The following is a 27450-nucleotide window of genomic DNA, read 5'->3' as shown; positions in this document are numbered from 1 at the left end:
CTTAAAAGAGAATAAAGTAGAAATCTAATATTTATTCTGAAATTACCACTTATTTAATTAACGGAAATACAAAGTTGTCTGATGTGTAAATTTTCTTTTAAAGACTTTTTAAACTTTATTTCCTTTATCTGACCGCCTGCGTCGCCGCGGTGTACCCCTTATGAACATGTAGCCAGCGCTAGTTGGCATCATTCGTGTTTGGTTATGTTGCTTCCCGTATAGAGCGCACACACGTAGTTGAATATCTATATCTTGCCGATTGCATGCAATGCGCGCTCTCTGTCGAGAGTCGAGTTAACTACATTTGAGGGCCCGCATTCTTTCGTGGTAAATGTGTACTACGGCAATAGTTACGCGTTGGTTTACGTCACAGATTCAAGTGGCTTGCGTTCGCGTTACAGTTTGGTTTTTCTATTTAAAGTTGAAGAAAGGCTTTTGTTTAATGAATTATTAATATAAATTGTTTGGTGTGCTCTTGTATACTCCACCTTTTTTTTAAATAAACGTACTTTCCATGAATGGGTTTTGTTTTTATGAATAAATTTACCTATCAATTTTTTTTTTCCTGCATAATCTTCGCACGCCTACTTTTCAAACTTGATTTTAGAATAAAATGAGCGACAATTATGCGAGAAAACACGGTAGAAGGTTTCATGATTGATACTGCTCCAAGTTTGTGTTGTGTTAGCGGCCCCGGAGGCCTACAGCCAGGGCTCTAAAGTTGAAACTACACCCATCTTGTGCTAGTTGCCTCCCGTCATCTCTCTCTTGCTCTCAGATTGTGTGCCTGTGCACGGAAATAGCTCCTTGCCACCCTGCCTCACCCAACTCTGTTTTGTGTATTGGGACTGTTAGCGTTAAGTACCTAGTGTATTTATGTATTGCCAAGTTGGTAACTTCAAGGCAGTGTGCATGTCATGGCAGCTCTGTGAACATCCTTTGTGTTTGGACTGTTACCAGGCTAAATTGTGTGATAGCGTAGTCATGAGCATAGTTATGGGCAGAACAGGACATTCTGCTACCAACCTGTATGTTTAGAATTAACGAGCAAGCCGGCACATAATTTCACACACCCTTTTTTTTTTTTATTTCAGCTGCAAGACAGCAACATTAAGGACTTTCGGGAGAAAAACTTTGCAGTTAAGTTACTGCAGTCCCGTAACGGTTCAGGCTTTCACAACATTGTCAATTTATCAGACGATCTACCTCTGCGGATGGTGACGTCCCTTGTATGCAGCTATGGCAACATACTGCAGCTGACCAGGACAGCGATGGAGCAGAACCAGGAGTTCGGTGAGCTCGAACAATCAACATGTGTCATCTGCTCATCTCGGAATAACTAAGCTCTTCTAATATGCATATCGGTTGAAGATAACATATTCAACAGCATATCACACTCCCAAATGATAAGTAGTGTTCTGAGAAATCACAATTTATGTTTATATTTAATGTTTCTTACAGTTACTAGTTGCATCTTGAAGAGTTATAAATGGTTACAGTTTGAACTTTCACTTTATGCTTCCCCCATGACACTTGCATTATGTATTTAGGACACGACCCTGTACATGTTTCATTATTGAATAACTTTATGTTGTGTACAAAGGATAAATATTATACCATAGTTGTATACACTAAAATAATCTTAAATGGCCACTACTTCCAAGTATTGTATCCTTGTATTCTTAATGAAGATGGTTTTGAACGTGCTCTCTTATTTTCAGGTATGGCACCATTTTTAGACGCCATAAGCTTGAATGGCATCATACCAGAGTTGTTTTTCGAAATGCACGATACCTGGAAGCAGCAGTTGCATGACGCAGTGGCGGAAGGAATAGAGGCCGGCGTAGTTCTGCCGTTTGATAAACAGCTGTTCACTTTCTCACAGGAAAAAGAGATATTTAAGTAAGATTCTCTTTCATTGCCTTTTCCTTATGGAACCTTTTCTAAGTCTTTTCAATGAGTGTGGTTAATGATGACATGAACTACCATCAGGCTTTTTGAATTTGTGTTGGCCTCACTTAGTATCCAGAAGGCCTGTGCAAGGCTTTAACTGAGCGAATCAAATCATAGATTTTTTTAATATTTGATTTGACTTCACCAGTAAATTTGATATTCATTTTATTTTAAGCCCCGAATGTGATGGAAAGCTTAGCAATTCATGTGAAGCTTCACATCTGTTGCGAAGCTTTAAAACACTGGATGTCTAAGAAAGCTGCTTCTCAGTGATAACTCCAAATTTTTTAAAAATCCAAATCATTGAAATTATGCTTAAAAAGTATTTCAATGGACATCTTTAATTGTATCATTATTTTGATTTGTTTTGCAACATATATATATATATTTTTTAATTTACTGCAAGCCATGTGCACTAAAGTGACTTTAAAATAGTAAATACAAAATACATTATATACTTGCTTTGATTTATTATGCTATTCTTATGTTAATAAAGTGTATGCATACGTATTCATGTAAGATATACAGGAAGAAAATAATTTTCAAAAATAAACCTGTTTTGCTGGTAATTTTTATTGCAGATTTTTAACACTCCTATTCAGTTTTTTTGACAAAATTTTATATACCGCTTTTACCTACTTGTAATGACGAAATTCCTCATTTTTATTTACCACTTTCGGATGGCCCTACTCATCGCCCATTACAGTTCTTTCAAAAAGACTTCCTTCTCAATGGAACATCAAGCTTTCAAACTGTTTACTGATGTCAAGCCTTGTTTCTTAGTGGGTATCCGTAAGTTGTCTCGGCACCTATCTTATGCAGGTTTTCTTGCATTGCAGTTTATTTTGAATGATGTTATGGACAGTTTGAACACTTGCAGACACTTTCGCAGCTATAATTTCAACAGTAATTGCATCATTGCGAGATTCAAAGGAAGAAGTGGCAACTTCGACTGGTCGGCCACTTCGCTGCTCATCACCGATACTTTTGCGGTCACTTTTAAATTGTTATACCCACTTGTGAATGTTCGAATGGTTCGAACAATTGTTCCCATACACTTTTAACATCCTTGCATGGATATCACTACCTTTAACACCTTCCACAACTAAAAATCTAAACACGGCAAGTTGTTCTTCCGCGATGCAATTCTCAATCAGACTTGACATCTTGAACTGACTGATTTATAGGTTATGTTTACAAAATCTTATCAAACAGATGATCAGAAGTGATTGCAAGGATGACAACTTAAACTTCCAAAAGTTCACATTCATTAAATAAACCTTTTCAGCTACATCAATTTTATCTCGTTACATATTGAATGACCCTTGTATATGTAGCAAGTTGTCAATTCTTCTGGTCCATATTTTTTGGGATTATTTTGCCAAAAAGCAAATGTAATTTTTTTTCTTCTTTTTTTTTTAGGACACTTTGTGATGGTGACTTTGTGGGGAAGGTGGTCATCACAAAGAAGAAAAACCACAAGTACCAAGTCAAAAACAGCGCACCAGAGTGGAAGGAAAATGATACCAGACCTTCGTTCGTTATTGATTCCAGAAACTCTTGCTTGATTGTCGGTATGTTGGAAAGTATTTTGTAAGCTTGTATAATAGCCTTGGGGGACAATTAACCCTCATTGTTTCGAAGATACTGTGTGTAGAGACTGAGGTGTGGAGTGGTAGCTCCAAAACCTTTTAATTTTTGACCCTGATTCATGTCATTTTACCAACTCAGTTACCCAATATGGTTTTGTTATATTCTAGTATAATCTTGTTTCCCTTGAGCCAAGCTGTCACTCTTCAGGGTTTGTGAACGACTGCTGTGAGGTGTGGTGATCAGAACATTGCCCAGACAAAAGAAAGGTTGGAATCCTTTTAAATTTGAATCCTGGTTTTTTGCGTCCTAATGCTTGTTTCACCAGATGTGTGAAGGGTGAGCGGGGGGGAATACTGGGACCTAATGTAAACAAAGCAACATGTAGTTGCTTCAGGGTAGTTGTTCCAGAGGTGATGCATGGCCCCACGTCTCGGAGGGGGGGGGGGGGGGGGGGGAGCGTGGCTGCCCGGTCAGGTGGTAGTGTCACGTGGCATGGAACTGTCTGCTGCTGACCTCACTGCCAGCGGGGCAGCTATCTAGGTTCATATTTTGGTAAACAAGGAGCGCTGGTGTTATTTAAAGGCTGTATCGCGGCGGCCCCGCCCTGATTCCGGGGTCAAGACGTTAGCCACTAGACCAGAGTGACTGTTGGAAGGAGAAAAAAAAAAATTAAATGAGGAATATATACTATGGCTAGAGGTGCCAAGTTCGAATCCAAAAATACAGTTGTCTGCTGGGGATTGTTTTATTGTGTACTAGAGCAAAGTTTAAACATATCCGTCTTTTCTTTTATACTGACGACACCAAATTTAAAAAATTGAAAATACAGTTGTCTGCTGATGTCTGCCTTTTTCAGTCTGCGGTGTTATAGAGAGAATTAATACATGACAGTTGCATTCCTGCGAGCTAACATGGCCATACCATTCAAAACTTTGTCCCTCAATCACTATCTATAAATGCATGGACTGACGGGAAATCTTGACCTACAAGGAGGCGGAGTTAACAACTCAACCATTCGTCCATTGACTTAGGCAACTTGTATATGTTGTATTTTTATTGTTTTTGTTAATCTGTGTCTATTGTGCACATCCTTGCAAACTCAGTTTTAAATGTTGATGTGTGTATTACAATGTATAAATGAAGAAAATAATGGTGGGGAAGTAAAGTATTTTTATTTTGAAGAAACCATCACATGAAAAAAAAAAATTAATATCAGTCACTCGATAGAAATAAGTGATGACGGCAGAACCAGCAGTGACTTGCGGGTGCGAGTGAGGGGGGGCCTGCCCGCGCAGGAGACGAGCTGGCGGACTGCGTGGACCTGGCGGAGTGGCTGGTGGACCGCGGCTGCCGGCACCTGGCCGTGTGGTGCCGGGAGAGAGCCGTGTCCAGCCTGACGAGGAGGCGCCTGCACCTGCTCAGGACGCAGCACCGCGCCCACGTCGCGGTCTCGCCCCTCGAGGCGTCCCGCATCCTGCAGGACTCTGCCGGCACGCCCGAGCCCTTGGCCGCCGTCTTCATGCTCCCGGTGGTGGGTCTCGCCATTCTTCCGTGATCCCTTTCGCGCTTAGCGATTATATCAAGTGCTTGAAATAGTTCGTTAGTGTTACTTTATTACATTTATTGTACAAGTTGAAAGTAAATTAAATTTTTCTCTTAAGGAATAATACCGAGCAGCATAGCATACCCAGATGTTTGTATATAATGACCTTAAATGTAAGATGTTCTAGTATTTCTGCTGGTCTGAAATGTAAATGCTTTCAAATAAAGGGCGACCTACGATATAAAACATAGTTGAATATAATAGACAACATAAATTTTAATATTACCTCGATTGTAAGATGTCATTTACAAGACAACTTCAAATTTAAGATGACTTTGAATGGGATACAAGCTCAAATGTTGGAGGATAAAAATGGAACTAGAAATATAATTTTCCCATCTTTACGTTCTAAAGAAAAAACCCCCAGAAATGTTATGTTTGTTTACTCCCAAAAATGAGTAAAACTACCTATTTGTTGTAGTTCCAAGAGTAAACAATTATATGTACTTAATGATGGTTAATACAAAATCCCAGAATAATGTAAAGAAGAAATGTGAAGTTTCAACTAAAATAATACTAATGCCAATCCAATGCTTTCGTTCATTGTAGTTTGAGGGGAAAAAAGCTTAGAAACTTTTATTTGGCAAAATAAAATCAGCACCTGTGTCATTTTGCTTTATTATTTTGTCTTGAAAATACTTTAAATTGTGATAACAGCAGAGCCACAAGTGTAGCCATCTTAAAAATTGTATTTTAGAACCCCCCAAAAAAAAAGTTTGTTTGGTGTGGTTTGAAATTGTGTATAAGCTTTAACTTTATTTTAATTTGATTTAGAAATTACATAAAAATTATGATTGAATACTGTACAGTACAATCCCGCTAATCCGAACTAATTGGGAGTAAGGAAGGTCAGACGAAATATACACCTTTATTATTTAGCGTACATAGGTATTTAGTGTCATATAAGATTTTTAATTACTCACATAGATAGATAGATAAATTATAAGTTTCTTATGTACATATTAATAAACGTACAACATTACTTGAAAAAACTTGTTTTTCTTTACTTTTCTTAGTTCTTAAATGATATACTTTTTTTTTTGTCCTAGCCCTGTTCGGATAAGCGGGACTCTACTGTATTAGTTTGGTTACTGTACAGTGAAGGATGGTCTTGGAGGCTAGTGTTGTCGTTGTTGGCGGCAGAGAGACGCAGAGCTGGTGAGTCTGCTGGACGTGGTGCTGGGCGACCGGTCGGTGCAGCGCTACGTGCTGCTCATGCACGGCGCCGCGCACGGGGCGGCCGGCGCGAGGAGGCGGCGGGGACTGCCCGTGCTGGACGTGCAGTGGGACGGCCGGCACGGGGCGGCCTCGCTGCGCCACGTCCTGCGAGAGCTGGACGAGCTGCTGGCGCGCATGCCGGGCGACACCGTCTACCTCTCCGTCCCCAACAACTGCACGGCTGATAAAGGTAGGTACTTTAAAGATATTACACGTTTATTCTCATCTTGCAATCCCAACCTCCAGCACAACACAAGATTGGTCTTTTGCATACATCAACACTTGAAGAAAATTTAAGTTCCATTAAAAATGTTACTATCCTTGATTAATTACTGAAATAAAGTCTCTCAGACAAAAGTTACTGATTTTTACAGCATTTTATCAACCTTCATGAAAAATTTTTTCATAAGGGCTGCCATAATATGACAATGAAAATAAGTACATGACAAAAAAACTCAGGAAGAAAAACAACTCCATGTGCACAAATAGTTTGGTTCATTGCTTAGGCACAGTATTTAATTACAGTAAATCCAGTGGTTGCTTGCGATGCACTGTACAAAGGGCTTGATCTGGATCTACTCTTGGCCTTTGCTGCTGTCTGTGGTTGTAAAATTCTGGTTGACTGGCTGAAAAACAGCGGGACCATTCTTCCCTTCACTACATAAAAATGTTAATTTGACGAGCCGCTACTCAACACACCCTTTTTAGTAAATTGGTGGCCATGTTGGGTAAACAATGTCTCTTAGCCATGGCAATGTGGGTCGTAAGCAACCACGGGATTTATTTCACAAACAGTTTTTAATATCATGCCTAAGTAATGAAAGTCAGTCGTTAGAATGTATAGTACTTGAAAGGATGAAAACCACATGGGTTAGGTTTGTATCTTCATTAAGGATTATACTGTGTTGGTCACATTAGCTTCGCAAATAATTCATTATTTTACTAAATTAAATAATGAATTTTATACACATTTTTATATTAATAATGAATTCTGAGTAGGCGTAGTTGGGGTTAACTGGACCAGAAAGTTTCTTTCCTTATTATTTTGCAGAAATAATGTGAATTTATAGTTACCTATGCTCACCAGCTTTAGTATTGTCATTGTACATGTATCTCTTACAAATTTCAGAAAAATTAATAAAAATAATAACTTCTATTTTGGACCACACATTGGGGTTAACTGAAACGTTTGGTTGAATATGGAAAACATACGATCTAGTAGCTTCAGTTGGAACTGATATGACGTAAATACTTCGCAAATGAGTTTTAAAAATTAAAAAATAACCAAAGTAAGGTCAAAGTTCTTCTGGGAAATAGCAAGTCTAGTGGACACTGAATTTAGTTACATCAATTAGGAACCATATCATATTCTCATAACAAGCCCTCTTGCCATATAGTATTGGACTAGGTAGCTTAGCAATCACTTAGCTTGAAGCAAAAAAGGTCTCTTCTTCATTTGTGGCTTCAAATTTGGTCGTGGAGACAGCCCTCTTGTAAAATTGAACTCCAAATCCATCATCATACATTTTCACAACTTGAGCAACAGAATTGTGACTTCTAGTAGCAGTTTTTCCTTGTACTTTAACCATAATGAAGTCCCCACTTTGAACTGTTCAACATATTAATCACTGTTGCACAAATCATCAGAAGAGTCAACATATGTAATTGATAAGGATCTTCTCAGTCACTGTGTTCTTCCAGTATTCGACATCTATTTCGTTTTGTTGACAATTTGTTTGCTGCTTCTTGTGTCTGTTGTTTAACAGGTGTCTCGGTAAGAACAGTTGATTTTCCTTTCTTTTGACGTTTGTGTGTTTCTCGCCATTCAGCATTAAGATGTGGTCAAATGTCTTTAGGGGACCTAATTGTTAACTTTGATTCCTCAGAATGAGGCACAGAATTCCTGTGTTGTCATCTAGCTATTAAACAAAATAGTGTTACTCAATTTTAGGAGTAAACAAACAAAACATTTCTGTTTTTTTTTTTCTTTGGAACAGAAAGATGGGAAAATTATATTTCTAGTTCCATTTTTATTCCCCAACATTTGAACTCCTCATCGCACCACTCTCGGGGGGGGGGGGGGGGGGGGTCTCTCACCCTCTTCGCCGATGTCGCACTTTCCTTCGCTTGTGGAACTCTTGGAACTCCGGAACTGTGGCTGGACTCGCTCGGAACTGACGTCCCCCCCCCCCCCCCCCCATTATACTAGTGGGTCGTCCTTCCAGAACTGACAAGAGTGGTTGTAAGTTACGTGTGCGTCATCCCGGGCCGATCCGACGCACGAAAAGTACAGAAAGGCGGTGTCCATTCGCGCCACTGCACGGCGGCCCGTGGCATTCCCAAGGCCGCTCAGCAATAGACAGCAGCACTGAGGAGGGGAGGGGGTAGCGACGACCCTAGTAATCAAGTCAGGTGCGCGTGGCACGGCATGTGGCGCCGGCCAGCTCCGAACCTGGCATCGTGGTCTGGTCTCTCACCTTCATAACTATAAGTGTACATGTACCCATTTTTTTCTATGGGCAAGTAAAATTGTGAATAAAATGTTTAAATTTGTATATATGTTTATCTTACATCTGTAAATTATTTTTAAGTATTTTCTTTTGGTCAGAACATTTAACTTCAGGAATGCTCGTTTTAATTCGTAATCAGCTGGAACAGGTGAAAAAAGTTAGGCTATGTTCAAGTTAAGTTTGTGTATTTTTTGACAGAAACAAAAGTCGATTCCAAAACGTTGAAAAAAGTCGGAATAGCGGAATGCACAATAGTGCTTTAATTCTGAAAATTGTTACCACCTACACAATAAATGTTTTATTATTGGCAATGGCATCCTGGCAAGGGAAGCGTGCGCGTGTGCAGCCTCGTCGGGCAACCAGCTGCCCATGCTGCTGCCCGGGAGCCTGGGGGAGCTGGCGGCCCTGGGGGAGGACCTGGCGAGCCGGGGGGCGTGCTCCCTGGAGGAGACGTGCACGCGCAGCCCGCGCACGGCCCACGTGCGGGAGATGCACCCCGTGTTCCTGGTGCCCGGCCTGCAGGGCCCCGCGTCGGGGCTGGGCCGCCTCCTGGCCTGCCCGGCCGTCCTCGTGCACGCGCCCCGCGGCACCGCCGCCGCCGCCGCCGTGGCGCAGGTCCGTCTCCCATTCGGGTCACTGTTTTCACGTCAGTTTATTTCAAGTCATTTCAAGAGTTTTTTGATGTGGCGTCTAATAAATCGATGAATGCCGGCTGCACGCACGAAAAATTGTCCCGTAACACATATTGTCCCGTTACGCTCATTGTACGCTTGCGCCGCATCTATCTCTCTTCCACTCGATTGGAACAACCCATCGATTTTACTTTTTCGAGGCACATTAAACTTGAAACACTCCCATTCGGTTCCTACTTTTCCTATCATCGTCCTATCCTTAACAGAATAACACAGATTGGAAGGAGTTAAATAGCAAAAGTGTATTAAAGTTACAGTTAAAATAATCTCTTCGTTAAAGTAATAAACATATTTGAATTAATGAGTGTATTTAAAAGTAAATTTATCAATTAAATTGTAGATTTCATTTCATTCCTTCTTTATATCCATACAAAATAGTGATAATTCAATAAAAATGATTCAATTTTATTCATTAAAGTATGCAATCATTTCATATATGTTTTGTTATGACGTCACGTTAAACTATAGTCCATAAACTGACTTTACAACCAATTTTTTTCTTCGTAATATTTAGTTACTAGTTACATGGGGTCAACTTAAATTGTGATTAACCACAAAATTAGAATATTTGTTGCATGTGTAAATCCTCTTTTTGAAACTTTTTAAACTCCTCAATTTTTTGTATGTTTTAATTTAATCTTATAATACAAGTAAGAATTAATTTATTGAATAATCAATTTTAACCTTTTTTTTAATGTGATGATGATGTATTATGGGCATGATTTCAGTTCTTATGATATTTTAGTAGGCTAGTATACATTAAATTTTTCTTTACTGTAAAGTTAAAGTATTTGTTGAAGAAGGAATACATACAGGAATAAGGTACATAATTAAATGATTTTTGGAGTTTTCCCTCAATTTGCTGTAGTACATAAGGTCCTGATAATATTTGTGACAAACCAAGTCCCTTTGAATATATTCCGTCCAAACCAAATGGTAGGAAGAGGCTGCAGTGTCGTGTGGCTTCCAGGACATGCGGGAGCTGCAGCGAGGAGGGGTGTACAACATCGTGGGGGTGTCGTGGGGCGGAGTGTACGCCCTGGAGATAGCCCGGCAGCTGCAGGCCGTGGGAGAGAAGACCCGCATGTTCCTGGTGGACGGGGTGCCCCAGACGAACCAGGCCATCGCCCGGCTGCTGGGCGAGGGGGCACAGCTGCAGGTCAACCTGCTCGCCACGTTGCTCAACATAACCTCCAGCCAGGTGGGTTGTGTCGCGTCCGAGGCATGAAGGCAAGACACTGATGTTGCATTTCAAACCTCTGGTTTTAATTCTGTTCCAACTATCCTAATTTGTTTTTTTGTTTTCCCTGCAAGTTTTTTTTGAAACCACTAGGCAAATGCTAGATTGGTTTCCCACTACAGGCCTTGGGTATCTGTTTCCTCTGCTGTCTGACCTGGAAGATGTTAACCCCAAGTAAATAAAAGGAATCTCTGCATGGAGTCCACGCATGAGAGAAGTGAAACTTCTTATTATATTATCAGGCTGTAGCAAGGTTCTTACCGTGCTAACTGCTATTATTTTTGTAGCAGCAAACCACGGTCTGATTACCATCTTTGCCTTGATGGGTGGATCTTTAGGTTTCACTAGTTTATTAGAAATGAACACAAAAACAAGGTGTGATTCCGTCTGAAATATAATTACTCCATACTGAGGAAACTTATAACAGATACAAGAAAATATTAACGTACAATATTAATTACATTCTTAAACAGCTCTCAGGTATATTCAGAAAGAGAGAAAAAAAAATTGTGGGTCGACCCGTTGTTAAATTATAAAAAGTTTTCATTTAAAACAAAAATACACAAACCAGTAAAAAAAAATACAAATATGTTTAAACGATCCCAGGATATATACTTAAAGTCCAGAAATTATGTTTATCTAATTAACTGCATCTGACGATGTAATTTAAAGAAAGTTCAGAAAAAGGGTCAAAAGATACAGAAGCACCGGAGATCGGGGCTTCGTTTCCCGGAGATCACGCCGGTACATGATGCCAGGGCGCTTGTGTCCTGTTGTGGAAGGGAGATGAAAATGCCAATTCGGCGTCCGGCTCTCGGACCCTGTCTGGAACAGTCCGAATCAAAACTGATCAGAACTTGTACACAGACAGTATACGGGGCAGAAAATGCCCGGAAAAGTTAAGGGGAGGATTAGGAAAGTCGCGGATCGTCACTCACCAGACAGGGAAGTTGGCTTCTATTTACATATGCGTCGCCCGCCAGGAACAGGAACACGCGAATGCGCGGGTGGACGCGAATGTTTTCTTCATTTCAAAAAAAAACATTTAAAAGAAAAATAACTATTACTCTTGTACTAAGCAGATGGACTAAACTACTTGAAAAGATTATAGGGATAGCATCCCTGATTTAGGCGACTACATAGTCGTTTGCGGCCAGATGGAAGTCTTGCAGTGTCTCGTCGACTCGCCGATAATCGCAAAATGGTCTGTCTGCAGTCGCGACGCGAAGTGTCTTGCGAAGAACCGCGTCTCGTAATTAAAAGTAAATCTTGAATCATTTTGGGGGGGAGGGGGCTGGGAGTCCAGACCGAAAGGTCCCGAAGTTCCCCGAGTGGGCATCATAAAAAAACTCTGACTGATGTCTCGAAGTTGGTAGCACTGGTCGACTTTAGCGCTACCTGTTGAGGGGTGTCTGATATAAAAAGAATCGACTCGCCCAAGGCGTCTGCTTTACCAAGGGAATAAAGGGCGCAGTCTAGTGCTGCGCTCTGGCGGCCTACAGGATAAGTTGGCTGGGAGGTTCGCGAATTTGCCGCTAGGTATCGTGTGCGGTCCATCTTGTCACACACAATTTTTTATGCAAGGCGTCCTTGGAGAAGGTCACTGTCTGCTGGGGTTTCTGACCTGTCATTGGCCTTAGGCGAATTCTTAGAACTGAGGGGGAAGAGGGGTGGAGTAAGGGAGGGGAGAAAACGCAATGACGCTGGGAACAAGCATCCATGACGTGCTTCCAGTTGCTGGTGTGCCACTTTCCTTGGTAATATTTAATAAATGTGTTCTGATATTGCTATATTAAACTGACTGAGGGTTAGCTAAAATGTTTTACTGTTTTCAATCATTAAGAATTAAGTTTATTGTTATATAGAAAATTTATCTCATATTTTAGTACCTTATGTCTTAAAACCTCAATTTGTTCCTTGTTTTTAGACATTGATCTAAATAATTCAGTAAGTCCTTTAGTTCACCCAATTGTTCGTTAACTATTTTGTATATTTCATTTGTAGCTAGGTACATCTGCCAATATGTATGACAACACATTCAAATAGGTACAACTTTAAATATATGTGATAATTCATACCTAATGATACTAAAAATATTTTGAAAAATTCACATAAAGGAAAATAGCACTATTTCAAATTGTGCCATATTTTAGTTGCGTTGTTACTTGAAAACCATGCAAATCAAACAGCATTACTTCGAGGGGCAGGTACCCAGCAGATTTTATGAAAGATTGTTTTAATTAAACTTTATTTTATTTACCTGCTTCAACCTTAAGTATGGAGAGGTTGGCCTTTGAGATATAAAATGCTCAGTGTCTTGAAATACACAGTACGTAACATCACTTACATGGTACACAGCATTTTACTTTAATGCGACAGTCGACTATCCTCACGTGTTTTTTTTGTACGACATCCTGAACCCTATCAAGCTAGATAACCCGCTCAATTAATACTTGTACAAATTTGGATGATTTTGCCTGCAAATGTACATGTAGTCATGAACATAGTAATCATTTGAAAACCTCTAAAATTGAAGTACATATGTAATACATTGACTGTAAGACCAGTCCTGTATTCCTGTATTCACGGCGATGTTCGTCACCAGGTGCGCGACGCTCTCACGCAGCTCCCGGACTGGGACGCCCGCCTGCGAAGAGCACTCGCAGAGCTGCCGCCCTCCCAGCAATCCAGCAAGGAGAACATACGCTGCGCCATAGAGAGCATATACTCCCGGGTCAACACTTTGTTGAGCTACCAGCCCTGCGGGACCTTGCTGGACGGAGAAGCCACTCTGATACTATCCAACGTCATCGCAGATAGCGACAGAGAAATTCAGAAGGTACGACACAAGTTTATTAGCACCTTTGCGTGTTAGTGGTTATTTTTTGTGACACCGTGCAGAACAGAAATAGACGCCAATGTTTATAATTTTAACAAATGCTATGTGTGTTGTCACTTTTATTGAATATACTGCTGTAAAATCAATTTCCATAGGAAAATATTTTATCTCCAACAAAAAAAAAGTAAACAAAATATGTATTTTGATGCAGAATTAAGATTAAAAATAGGAAGGAATATGTTAAATGAATCAGGGTGTGTTTGTTCCTTCATATTCTTCCAACTGCCTTCAATTCTGAAAGAATAGGAGGTTCAAGCACATTTTCAAAAATGAGTACTTGGAAAGCATCTTAAATATACATATCCACCTAGTAGGTACTTATTATGTTGGTGTACTTCTGTAGTCTTCAAAATATTTTCCTTCCTAAATTTAATGATACCCAAATTTTAAGGTAAAGTTGTGCTAATTTCAATTTACATAGTAGTTTATGGGAAGATTTATGATTACCTACCTATTATGGGTGATAATGTCTAAAAAGAGACATCTGCATCTTAGGTTTCAAAACAAAAACTCTTATGATAGTAATTGAACCTCATAGTTATACACTATGCCGAACAGACTTAACAACTACAGTAGCAGCATGCCAGTATTGGCTCTGTGAGGAGAATGTGCAGCGGTGAAGGATGTTTGTATAAAAAAAGAGTGATACGCAGGAAGACAAAAATTTTTTTTTTTTGTATTGGGTCATCAAAATATAGGCATTGGCCTCTATTCAGATACCGTATTTACTCGCATATAGGTCGCGGCAATTTTACCAGATTTGATGGGGAAAAAATGAAGTGCGACCTATATGTGAAGAAAAAATTTTTTTAAAATTTTTGAGGAATTTTGTTTTTGCAATATTTTGCTTTAAAATGCAAAAAAGAAGTTTATATAGGTATATACAAATTTATTTACAATGTTCACACACAGCGAAACCCCTTATTTACGTTACCGTTATTTACGTTTTCCCGTTATTTGCACTATATTCTTCAGGTCCCGTTTGGTTCCCATTTAGTCCAATACAATACTTTCACGCAAATTACGACTCAAAAATCGAATCCATCCCGCTATTTACGTCACGTAACAACAATAAACAACCAGAAAATACCGTGGGTACTTTAAGAGTAGATAATATTAGCTAGTAGGCCTAAAAACATCGTGAAAAACGTAACGTTTATAGTCGGCAATGAACATTTTAAATCGCAAAATATACATATTTTATAACATGAAAAGTTGCTTTTATTTCTAAACATGTAATAATTTAAGCCTAGGTTGTAAAAGTCCGAGTAACTATAGCAGGAGACAATCTAAAATGCACGAGGGAAAAACGTAAACTCACGAATGTATGATCGTGGCTGATTGTTAATTTCTGATACTGTATTTATGTCACAACTTAGCCGGAATACTGATACGAGACAAACTTCACAAGATAAAATGAGCGGAGCCTTGGTAACTGTTTTATACGTATTTTATAATTTCGGAAGTATTGTACAGTTGACGCATATTTTTTAAACTAACAATTTATTTCTGGGGATCGTAATTAATTAATTATTGGTGTCAAGACATCAAGATGGACGTAAACTTGAACATGTCACGGCAGCGAGAAAACTGGTGCGTATACCAATAAACTGGTATTAGAACTGGACAAGATTGGTACACGGGAGGTGGAGCTTATATTTTTTCCGCTAAGCTCGCATCTATTGGCTGGCTGCTGATGGAAGGTCACGAGTCTGGGCGGAGCGTTGAGTGAGTTATACTGCGCATGCGCAGCTCAGTGAACAAAGAGAGCCAGCAGGCGAGCCGTAACAGCAGCTGATCGAGTACAATGACCTTTCTCCGCGCACGGCCACGGCAATGAATTACCGGTTTGACCTATATGGGGGTAATCTTAAATACCAAATTCAAGACCTCAAAATATGGGTGCGACCTATCTGCGATGGCGACTTTAATGCTACTAGGGTGTCCCCTTAAAAGCAGAATTAAAAAATTGTTGAAGTACAGTATCTACCGTATTTACTCGCATATAAGTTTGTGAAATTTTTTGGAACATGATAGCATGATAGCACATTATTTATCGACACTATGGATCTGACAATTTTTCTCCCACAAAAAGAAATAAAAATTGTGTGTATAGTTTTTAAATTTTAGTTATGTGTAACAACATATAAAATAAAAAATCATCAAATGTCCAAATTTGGGTCAATTTTTTACTGTTTGGAGAATGAAAGAAATCTAGGCAGAATTAGTTTTTTCTGAAGAAATTGATGTATTAAAAACCTATAGTCATCTTTTTAAATTCAGAGATTTCTTTTTTTTGCTGTTTCTGAAAATATTGGTAGTTTTCCACTCGTCTTGTGCTGCAGCTCGGAACCCATTGCTCATGGACAGTGGGGTTCTCATCGACACTAAACCAAAATTATTAATTAAAAGATTTCTGTTAACATCAGACATTATGTAGGTGCTTTATAATGATAATATCCAAGTGAAGTTATAATATATATATATATATATATTTGTGAGCAGCTTGTGCCTCATGGTAAACCTTCAGCGTCAGATTAAAAATAATATTTTTATAACTGCCTTGAAGATGATATTTTTGTCTTTATTTGTTTGAAGTGTTTCAAGAATGAAGTGAACATGGTGTTGGTGGACGGCAACCGCAGGACGCTAGCAGAGAGCAGGGAAACTGCCTCCATCATATCTGAGAACATAGCAGTTGATTTATACTGGAGCAGAGACAACATTCCCAGTGCAGTACGCTGCTCATAATCAGAGTACACGCATAGCAACATTGTTTGTACAGACACTACATAAATATGTTTATTTAGTTATTAATATCAAATTAAATAATATAGTTTGGCTGTTGAATCAATGTGACTTAATTTTTATATCACAGAGATTCTTAGAAATACATGATACACAGCTGTTTGTAATTTGTGCTTGATTTCTGAAATGTGATATATATAGTTCTTGCCATTGTTTTTCAAGTGTAATCTAATAATAGTTTGTTAGCCCTTTTCAATGCTTTTTTCTTAAAAAAAAAAAAACTTATTTGTTACAGTTGACACACATTGTGAGATTTTTATATGAATCACAATACACCACATAACACTGAAATGCAATAAAACTATTATATTTATCCACATATGTATTCAAAATTAACTCAGATTTCAAAACACATTATCTTTAGTATATCAAATTGAATGATTGTAAAATTTTTTACCTTGGTCTTAGTACCAAAATGTAAGTACTGAATAGATAGGAAAATTTGTGCTTTTTTGATAGTGCAACTGCTATTAGTAACTAATTATTACATTAAGACATACGTAGATACATTTTTCAAATGCACATATAATTGCTGATTTTATTTTTATTGTTCCCAGTAGATAGACATGCTAATTACAAATTATTAAATTGTAAAAGTGTATCTTCATTCAGTTGAAATGACACTGTTTTGGTGAAGTAATTCTCTCTGAACAATTAAGTGTCACATTTGTTTAAAATTGTGTTATCTTTATGAATAAACAAGAGTTTATAAAAATAAAAACAACACTGAAATATAAGGTTTAAAAAAATTGGCTTAAAAATAAAACTATGAAATCTTGTATCTAGTTATTAATCTTAGTTTTTTTTTATTACAATGTAAAATATCTGCATTTAAGTTTCTAGAAAAAAAAAGTTTTTAACGTAACTCTTGAAATAAGTTTTTTGTTTAAGACCTTGCCTAAATGATGTTAACATATTTTCAGGGAAAATAAGTTATAATTTTTAAACATTATATACACATACAGTGGAGTGATTTATTTAGATATAATGTTTGATGGACTGAGTTGTTTAAGTTCTGAATATTTAGCAACACACTTATAAAAAAACTGGAAATGGATATTGCCTAGAGAGTATGTTTTGATTTGTCACATGAAATTAAACATGCATTTGTGTTTTTATTTTATTGAAAAATATGGTGTTATATTTTATTTTCACACCTACCTACACAAAACAACCCCCCCCCCCCCCCCTCCACACACCCACACCATTCACATGTAAACCCACAAAAAAAAACCATAACACACAAAACCCCCTTAGACACACTCACCAACACACTACCCACCCTTTCACTATCCCACCAACACCCCCAACCACACCCAAACCCCCACACCCACCCAAACACACACATATACCCACACACTAAACAAAACCAAACCCTCACACACACACACACACACACACACACACACACACACACACACACCCCTCTAAACACACACACTCGCATATATCCATACACACAGACACACCCACACACAACCACCACCACCACCCAAAAATACCCACACCAACCACAACTGACACCCCCACCCAAATCCATTCATGCCCCCCACACACACGCACTCAACTACCCACACACACATCCACAATTACACAAACACCCTCCCCCCAACCTAAACCCACAAACTACACATCCACACACACACACACACCCTACCTACAACCACCTCTACACTTCCCACCCACTCTTTCACAACCTCACAAACAGACCCCAACCACACATAAAATCCCACAAATCCACATACCCCCTCATGCAAACCTACACCACACTACATACACCCCCTACCCACCACACAACACCCTAGTTAGACACACAAATCCCCTCCACAACCACACCCACCCAAAACTAAGTCTCATCCACACACACCACAATCAACACACACCCCCCACATAACCACTCACCCTAACCCTCAGACACACTCACCAACACACTACACCACCCACACCCAAATCCTCCCAAAAAACACACCCAAAACCCTAGGGCACACACAACACCTACTCTACCCACCTACATATAAACCCCCTCCCTCCCCCCCCCCCCCTCCCAAAAAAAAAAAAAATCACACCTAACCAACACCTTCCCCACACTCTTATCTTGCCCTGGTTCCTGCTGACCCTTTCACGTATCTAAGCTTGTCCAGTTTCCAATGAACCCCTTCACCTCTCTTTAACATTGTCCTGTTTCCCGCTAACCCCTACCACCCTCTTTACAATATTGTCCTGGTTCCAGCTAAACCCTTCATCAAGACCATGTTAAAGAGAGGTGAAGGGGTTCTTGGAAACTGGACTAGCTGAGTGGGGAAGGGGTTAGTGGGAAACAGGACCATGTCAAAGAGAGGTGAAGGGGTTAGTGGGAAACAGGACCATGTTAAAGATGGGTGAAGGGGTTTTCGGAAACTGGACAAGCCGAGAGGGGAAGGGGTTAGTGAGAAACAGGACCATTTTAAAGAGAGTTGAAGGGGTTTTTGGAAACTGGACCATTTTAAAGAGAGGTGAAGGGGTTTTTGGAATTTGGACCATTTTAAAGATAGGTGAAGGGGTTTTCGGAAACTGGACCATTTTAAAGAGAGGTGAAGGGGTTTTTGGAAACTGGACCATTTTAAAGAGGGGGGAAGGGGTTAGTGGGAAACAGGACCATGTTAAAGATAGGTGAAGGGGTTCTCGGAAACTGGACTAGCCGAGAGAGAGGAAGGGGTTAGTGGGAAACTGGACCATTTTAAAGAGAGGTGAAGGGGTTTTTGGAAACTGGACCATTTTAAAGAGAGGTGAAGGGGTTTTTGGAATTTGGACCATTTTAAAGATAGGTGAAGGGGTTTTCGGAAACTGGACCATTTTAAAGAGAGGTGAAGGGGTTTTTGGAAACTGGACCATTTTAAAGAGGGGGGAAGGGGTTAGTGGGAAACAGGACCATGTTAAAGATAGGTGAAGGGGTTCTCGGAAACTGGACTAGCCGAGAGAGAGGAAGGGGTTAGTGGGAAACTGGACCATTTTAAAGAGAGGTGAAGGGGTTTTCGGAAACTGGACCATTTTAAAGAGGGGGGAAGGGGTTAGTGGGAATCAGGACCATGTTAAAGAGGGGTGAAGGGGTTTTCGGAAACTGGACAAGCCGAGAGAGAGGGGAAGGGGTTAGTGGGAAACAGGACAATTTTAAAGAGAGGTGAAGGGGTTTTTGGAAACTGGACCATTTTAAAGAGAGGTGAAGGGGTTTTCGGAAACTGGACAAGCCGAGAGGGGAAGGGGTTAGTGGGAAACAGGACCATGTTAAAGATAGGTGAAGGGGTTTTTGGAAACTGGACCATTTTAAAGAGAGGTGAAGGGGTTCTCAGAAACTGGACAAGCCGAGAGAGTAAGGAAGGGGTTAGTGGGAAACAGGACCATTTTAAAGAGAGGTGAAGGGGTTTTTGGAAACTGGACCATTTTAAAGATAGGTGAAGGGGTTTTCGGAAACTGGACCATTTTAAAGAGTGGTGAAGGGGGGAAGGGGTTAGTGGGAAATAGGACCATGTTAAAGAGGGGTGAAGGGGTTTTCGGAAACTGGACAAGCCGAGAGAGAGGGGAAGGGGTTAGTGGGAAACAGGACAATTTTAAAGAGAGGTGAAGGGGTTTTTGGAAACTGGACCATTTTAAAGAGAGGTGAAGGGGTTTTCGGAAACTGGACAAGCCGAGAGGGGAAGGGGTTAGTGGGAAACAGGACCATGTTAAAGATAGGTGAAGGGGTTTTTGGAAACTGGACCATTTTAAAGAGAGGTGAAGGGGTTCTCAGAAACTGGACAAGCCGAGAGAGTAAGGAAGGGGTTAGTGGGAAACAGGACCATTTTAAAGAGAGGTGAAGGGGTTTTTGGAAACTGGACCATTTTAAAGATAGGTGAAGGGGTTCTCGGAAACTGGACTAGCCGAGAGAGAGGAAGGGGTTAGTGGGAAACAGGACCATTTTAAAGAGAGGTGAAGGGGTTCTTGGAAACTGGACTAGCCGAGAGGGGAAGGGGTTAGTGGGAAACAGGACAATTTTAAAGATAGGTGAAGGGGTTTTTGGAAACTGGACCATTTTAAAGAGAGGTGAAGGGGTTTTCAGAAACTGGACAAGCCGAGAGAGTAAGGAAGGGGTTAGTGGGAAACAGGACCATTTTAAAGAGAGGTGAAGGGGTTCTCGGAAACTGGACAAGCAGAGAGAGAGAGGAAGGGGTTAGTGGGAAACAGGACAATTTTATAGAGGGGTGAAGGGGTTTTCGGATACTGGACAAGCCGAGAGAGGGAAAGGGGTTAGTGAGAAACAGGACCATTTTAAAGAGAGGTGAAGGGGTTCTCGGAAACTGGACAAGCAGAGAGAGAGAGAGGAAGGGGTTAGTGGGAAACAGGACCATTTTAAAGAGGGAGAAGGGGTTTTCGGAAACTGGACAAGCCGAGAGGGGAAGGGGTTAGTGGGAAACAGGACCTTGTTAAAGAGAGGTGAAGGGGTTAGTGGGAAACAGGACCATTTTAAAGAGAGGTGAAGGGGTTCTCAGAAACTGGACAAGCCGAGAGAGTAAGGAAGGGGTTAGTTGGAAACAGGACCTTGTTAAAGAGAGGTGAAGGGGTTAGTGGGAAACAGGACCATTTTAAAGAGAGGTGAAGGGGTTCTCGGAAACTGGACAAGCCGAGAGGGGAAGGGGTTAGTGGGAAACAGGGCCATGTTAAAGAGAGGTGAAGGGGTTAGTGGGAAACAGGACAATTTTAAAGATAGGTGATGGGGTTTTTGGAAACTGGACCATTTTAAAGAGAGGTGAAGGGGTTCTCGGAAACTGGACAAGCCGAGAGAGTAAGGAAGGGGTTAGTGGGAAACAGGACTATGTTAAAGAGCGGTGAAGGGGTTAGTGGGAAACAACCATTTTAATGAGAGGTGAAGGGGTTCTTGGAAACTGGACTAGCCGAGAGAGGGGAAGGGGTTAGTGGGAAACAGGACCATTTTAATGAGAGGTGAAGGGGTTCTTGGAAACTGGACAAGCCGAGAGAGAGAGAGAGAGGAAGGGGTTAGTGGGAAACAGGACCATTTTAAAGAAAGGTGAAGGGGTTAGTTTGTTCCTCAATAAAAAGTGCTTGTTTGGCACTCCCATTACATTTATCCCCTGCAGTTTGTGAAACTTCTGTAGATGAAATATTTTACCTGTTATGAGCCTCACCATGGCAAAAGAGCAGCTAACTGCATAAAGGTAAATAATATCGGGGAATCACTTCACATATTTTATTGTGTAAGATTATTAATTTTTGGCAGATTGACATTCAATTTTTTTTTAAAAATCAAAGGTGGATGTATTACCACTTTTAAAACATAACTTATTAAAGACATAAAATTACCCATGTTCTTATAGTTCTGGAGCAGGTTTTATTATTCACATATGTTATCAAGGAACTTAAGATAGTTTTATTTCAACATTTAGCACACATTAATGTTAACACCTTACTTTATGAACGCTAATCTAGAAAAATTTCCCTGACTATTTCATTACTTTCAATGACTAATTATACTGAGAAATTTACCTATTCTGCAATTTTTTGAAAAATAAATATATACAATAAAGCTCCACCATCCCTATAGCTGAACTACTGTATTTAATTGAATATGTGTTGCACCATAATTTGTCTCTAGTATGTATAATACTAATGAAGTCTTTATAGTCTGTAGTATCTCAGCTTATGTCATGTAAGAAACATAGCACCGATGTTGACGCCCCATCTTTATGACCCTTCGTTCCCTTCTTCCAGCTCTATCTAATAAACTATACAAAGAACAGAATACTGTTTTTTATACCTTTTTCCCTTCCCATCCCTTGTATGTATGTTCTTATCTGTCTTCTTCCCCAAGTGAGAAATGATGGTACGCAACTATTTCTTGTTAATTATTTTTGTCAGTTCCTTCAATAAAAACAAGCATGCCCTTTCCTGCAATTTTGTCACGAAAAATGGAATGTTAGAGTTGAAAGTTTTTGGACACAGTTGCACCATGAAAACCTGTCAAGGTAGACCATGACGATTGTGTACGGTGCCAGTTCATGGACATTTACAACGATAACAAAAGGAAGGAGAACCACTCACTCACTCACACACACACACACACACACACGCTGTCTCTGGCTGGCCGAACGCCAGCCACGTCACTTACCTGCTCCGGCCGGGGTCGCTCGACAGATGTGCAACGGCACAGTTGATACTTTACATGTACATACTAATGAAAATTATTGTTACCCTAACTATTCATTAAAAACCAACAGAGGCTAGTTATCTAAGCACACTTCAACCACACAGTGCAATGTTAGATATTTTCTACTCAAAATTAAATATGGATGGCATAACATGGTAGTAAATAAACAATTGGCATAAAGAGTGCAACCCATAAGTGAGTAAATACAATAGTTCAAATAGAAACTAGCATACACCATTTTACAATGTGTAGGACTATGTACTAAAAACCAAATGGGGACAAAAAATGTGTTGAAAGTCTTGAGTGATGTCCCCTCAAATTACTATCACTGAGAAATTTCCATGACTTTTCCAGATTTTTAAGAAAGTTCCCTGACTTTATCCCTGACCAATTTCAACTTCCCTGACATTCCTAGACTTTCCAGAATGTAGAGACCCTGCTCAGACAAACATTCACAATATGTTAAAGATGGCACAGTAGATTATAAATATTTCAGACTTTTTTTGTATAAGATGAATTACAAATACATACAATCCAATTTATTTTTTCTCCCCTGAGGTGTCCAGATGCATTTGCACCTTGAATTTTCTTATATTTAGCAACATAGGAAGTAAATGGGTACACTGATACATACATATTTCACATACACAGCTATAAATCAAGTCAGTTTTTTTCACTATATGCTACCATTATTTTATGTTAAAAATTAGAAAATAACATCTACACACTAGGCCTGAGCGAATATTCAAACTTTCGAATACGAATATTGGACACAGAATATCTCATGAGTTTATCTTCATTGTTGATTTTGCAATATAAAATTTTTTTTCCCCCACTACTGTATCACTAAACAGTAGTGGAAAATTCACGTGAACGATTTAAAACAAGGCACATTTGTCATTTCGAACTTGAAAACAAAATATTATTTATATTCATTTTGTCACACACCAGAAAATAATAAAAAAATAAAAATCAACAACCTCTGGCTACACCACCACAAAACATGGACACTGCTGAGATGGTCATTAAAAGTAGTAACATCATAGTTTCAAAGCCGTATAAATCAATACTCACAATCAATCAAACACAAACTCCAAGATTCCACATGAAATTAGTTATAATATGTATTGCTGAACAAAAATACAATTTACCTGGTGGCGCTAACAACGAAAACGTGTGAATATCTAGGATTTAAATATGTAAATATGAGCTCACTTAATCACTAATCTGGGAAAACAGCATTAAAAAAAATTAAAGTTTTCCGTAAAAAGATTGGCATGGATTTCTTGGTATTTTGTGGTTTGTGAAAACTTTCTGGATCAATAGGCAGAGTAGCAGGTTATGAAAGATAAGGTGAATAGGAACTGAACTGAACTGAACTGAAATGTTGGTTGGGCGGTTGCTAGTTTAGGTTAAGTTACATTAACTGGATAATTAAAAAAAACAATTACCTATTTCATATTTTAAGTTATTTTAACAAATATAATTATTGTAGCTGACTGACTTAAAACCAACCTTTCATTTTAGTATTAATTGTCTAATTTTCCACAAGTTGTTACATGAAATGAATAGTGGGATTCTAATTCTCATTCTTACTATTCAAATTTGATATTCGTATTCGATTCGAACTAAAAAACTGATATGCGCACAGGCCTACTATAAAAACTCCATTCATCAAATTCTAAATTAATCCTGACCTCATTTATTTTTTTCCACAGATACTTATTGCTTATTCCTTATGATATTTGGTAAATGCTTCAATAAAAGGTTTCTATTACAAAAGTTTGCTAATTTTAAAAATATTTTCACAAATTAGCATGTATTTTAATTATGTTAAATTCAGTTTAAACATTATGTGTTGAGCACATTTCAAGCTGAGATGAATTGCAGGATCCAAGTAGGCCCGGCGTAATAGCAAATATATTCTACAAGAGCAGCCTGCCTCATTGAGGTTTCCTGGGACTCCGAGCCAATGCTGGGACAAGCCACGATGGATTCCTTCCCCCATTATCTTGTTATTCCATCTCTATTGTCTTCGCTGCCCACCAGACCGTGGTGTCGGCTGATATTAATGATATCTCAATTAGAAGTATCTTTTGAAAATTATTTTAAATACTTGACTCAGATATCTGAATTTAAAATTTTCACTCTTTAGGAAAACTCAAAACTTTGTTTACAAAACCAACTAGGAATATAATAATTTGGCAAAACGTAATTTACAAAAAAAAAAAAAAAAAAAAACTCAAGTCAACAGAGTTCTCATACTTAGCACATATTGCTGCAGTGGCTAAATTTTGCTGTAGGGCATAATGTACTACTCAGTGAAACTTGTTATCATATTCACACACAAAAGGGTTGTCCATATGGGTCATATCTATGATTTTGGGCAAAAACCATGACATTTTCACCGTAAGAGTTTCCCTTGAATATGGGTTGCAGCATATATTTGTGTTCAGTGTTTTATAGATATAAGTGAAGTCTTCGTGTTGTGTGTCAGCTTATTGGCACGCAAGAAATACGGCACGGGTGTCGACTCTGGGTCTTTGCCTGCTGTCTGTCCTTTATGACTACAGGGAAGTGTGAGCCAGCAGTCCTGTGCCTCTTACTGCTGCACTCTTAACAAAAAGGTAAAGGAAAAGAATACTATTTTGATACCTGCTTTTTCCTTCCCGTCTTGTGTATATTTTTCCCCGTCTCTTTCCTCAAGAGCAGAAATGAGGCAAGCTACTCTTTGACAGTCACTTCTATCAGAATAAGCCTGTGCCGCTCAGTCAGTGAGAACTTGTGCGGGAGCTGGAGGAACGTAAAAGCAGCACTTCGAAAACACAAACGATTGGCTACAGTTTTGTCACGGAATGTTGCAGCACAGTTGCACCATAAAACCCTGTCAACATTAGACTAGTGAAGATTATATTTGGTGCCAGTTCACAGACATTTACAATAGGGAGGGAGACCATCAAAACTGCATGGACACTCTCTCTCTCTCTCTCTCTCTCTCTCTCTCTCTCTAGTTTAATTTTATATTTTCCCTACCTCCGGCCGAACGGCAGCGCAGCCACCTAGACTGCTGAACGGGCAGCACACATAGCACACGGCACAGTTCAATGTGCTTCACACGCACTACTCAGATATTTTAACTAAACAATTTGTACTTACTAGTGGCATATTTACTAAAACCCAACACAGGCTAATTATTTACGGACATATTCAACCACACAGTGCACTGCTAACATTTTATCTTTTTAACCCACAGCAAAAAAAACTTGCATAAGGATTGTCATACATGTTTTAAAAATAAAAATTGGCATCAAATTGCGACCGGCATGCAGGAAAACACAGCACGAAAATGACAACTAAAAGAGCTGGTCCATCTTGGGAACTGGCGCTCAATATGGCCCATAAAGTGGTTTATTAATTTTCATGCCCTTTTTTTATATCTCACATGTTGTTTGTTTCACTCTGCTAGCTATGCTTTAAGTTTTATAGTAAATTTTGCAGCCAGATATTCATTAATTATCTGCTTTCTGTGAAAATTCAAGCAAATATTTATAGTTAATGGTTTTGCCCAAACTAATTGTGCAGTCAAGTTAAAAGTTTCCAAAGCTGGAAAATGCCTACACATTCATCCACATAGTCCCACTATAAAAACATTTCTTCATGAAAATTAGTAAATGGCAAACACCCATAAACCCAACATGGCAGACGGCGAGAATGGACCAATGCAACGAGGGCACTGTGTTTGCAGCCGGGAAGCTGAACCACAGCACTGAACCACAGCACTCACAACCACACCACATATACAATAAACATTTGACACGTGCTTACACTGACAATTTAGACAGACAAAAATTTGTCTGAAATAGACAAAATAATGTGTTATACTTATACATCAGATAGTCTGGAACATGAACCTGTGTTTACATCAGAATATTATACTGCCAAAAAAATAAATATTACACAAGTGAATTATTTCAGGAAGAAATCACATTTTAAATTAATATCTTATAAACAATTACATACATATTTGACCATTTATAGCTTTTAAAATATTATCTCTCAAAAGTGATTAGCTTTAGTTATAACTGCACCATTAATTTCAGTGTGTTCAGGATTATGTATCCAATAAGTAAAATTTTTTAATTACCAAAATCTAAGCCATAAAACTATACAGGCATTATTTATGCAACAAAAAAAGGTTAATTACTCATTTTCTTTTGCATATAGCGTGCATACATAGTAATATGAACAGTTTGGGCACCAACCTTAAAGTAATTATTATAAAGTTGAAGTCTTCCGTTTGAATGAAAAAATATTTTGAAGGAATGCATATATTGGAGTATTAGTTGTTAGTCCTCACCACAACAATATGACACGCGGCTCAGTACTTGAAGAGCTTGACGGCCGCGGTCCACGCGGTGACGTGGGCCCAGGCGGGGAAGTCGGCGCACAGCTTCCTGAACTGCGGCCCTATGTTGCTCCTGCTGCTGAGGTAGTGGCCCGCGACCCCAATGTCCACCACGGGCCCCGAGCTGTTCAGCGGCACCTGCACACACACAACTCAGATCACACGGTACTGGTAGCCAGTGCTCTGGGGGGGGGGGGGGGGGGCCAGGCAGAAAGCTAGGGCCTTTCCGGGGGGCCTGGGGGGTATGGAATACCCCCCAGCTAGGCAGGGGGTCCGGGGGTCCTCCCCCGGGAAAATTTTGAAAAATGTGTTCAATATTGCTGATTTAGGCTATCTAAAAATACTGGCCGTAAT

At 39.4% G+C, this 27450-nt stretch overlaps 2 protein-coding genes across 2 annotated transcripts in view; one reads left to right on the top strand and one right to left on the bottom strand.

Moving 5' to 3' along the window:
* Window positions 1–17641, top strand: part of LOC134540181 (fatty acid synthase-like) — a 109956-nt gene extending 92315 nt beyond the window's left edge. Inside the window, exons 27-35 of the mRNA XM_063382744.1 lie at window positions 1095–1293; window positions 1722–1902; window positions 3376–3527; window positions 4842–5077; window positions 6293–6557; window positions 9224–9492; window positions 10540–10770; window positions 13415–13648; window positions 16307–17641. Coding sequence (XP_063238814.1) covers window positions 1095–1293; window positions 1722–1902; window positions 3376–3527; window positions 4842–5077; window positions 6293–6557; window positions 9224–9492; window positions 10540–10770; window positions 13415–13648; window positions 16307–16459 — 1920 coding nt within the window. The 3' untranslated portion in view covers window positions 16460–17641. The remainder of the gene's footprint in view (window positions 1–1094; window positions 1294–1721; window positions 1903–3375; window positions 3528–4841; window positions 5078–6292; window positions 6558–9223; window positions 9493–10539; window positions 10771–13414; window positions 13649–16306) is intronic.
* Window positions 16272–27450, bottom strand: part of LOC134540182 (endoplasmic reticulum metallopeptidase 1-like) — a 36713-nt gene continuing 25534 nt past the window's right edge. The window contains exons 14-15 of the mRNA XM_063382748.1: window positions 27049–27234; window positions 16272–16391 (exon numbers count right to left, since the gene is read on the bottom strand). Coding sequence (XP_063238818.1) covers window positions 27070–27234 — 165 coding nt within the window. The 3' untranslated portion in view covers window positions 16272–16391; window positions 27049–27069. The remainder of the gene's footprint in view (window positions 16392–27048; window positions 27235–27450) is intronic.

Source organism: Bacillus rossius, chromosome 16, assembly GCF_032445375.1.
Source record: "Bacillus rossius redtenbacheri isolate Brsri chromosome 16, Brsri_v3, whole genome shotgun sequence".
Lineage (NCBI taxonomy): Eukaryota > Metazoa > Arthropoda > Insecta > Phasmatodea > Bacillidae > Bacillus > Bacillus rossius.
This window is presented reverse-complemented; position numbering and strand designations above follow the sequence as displayed.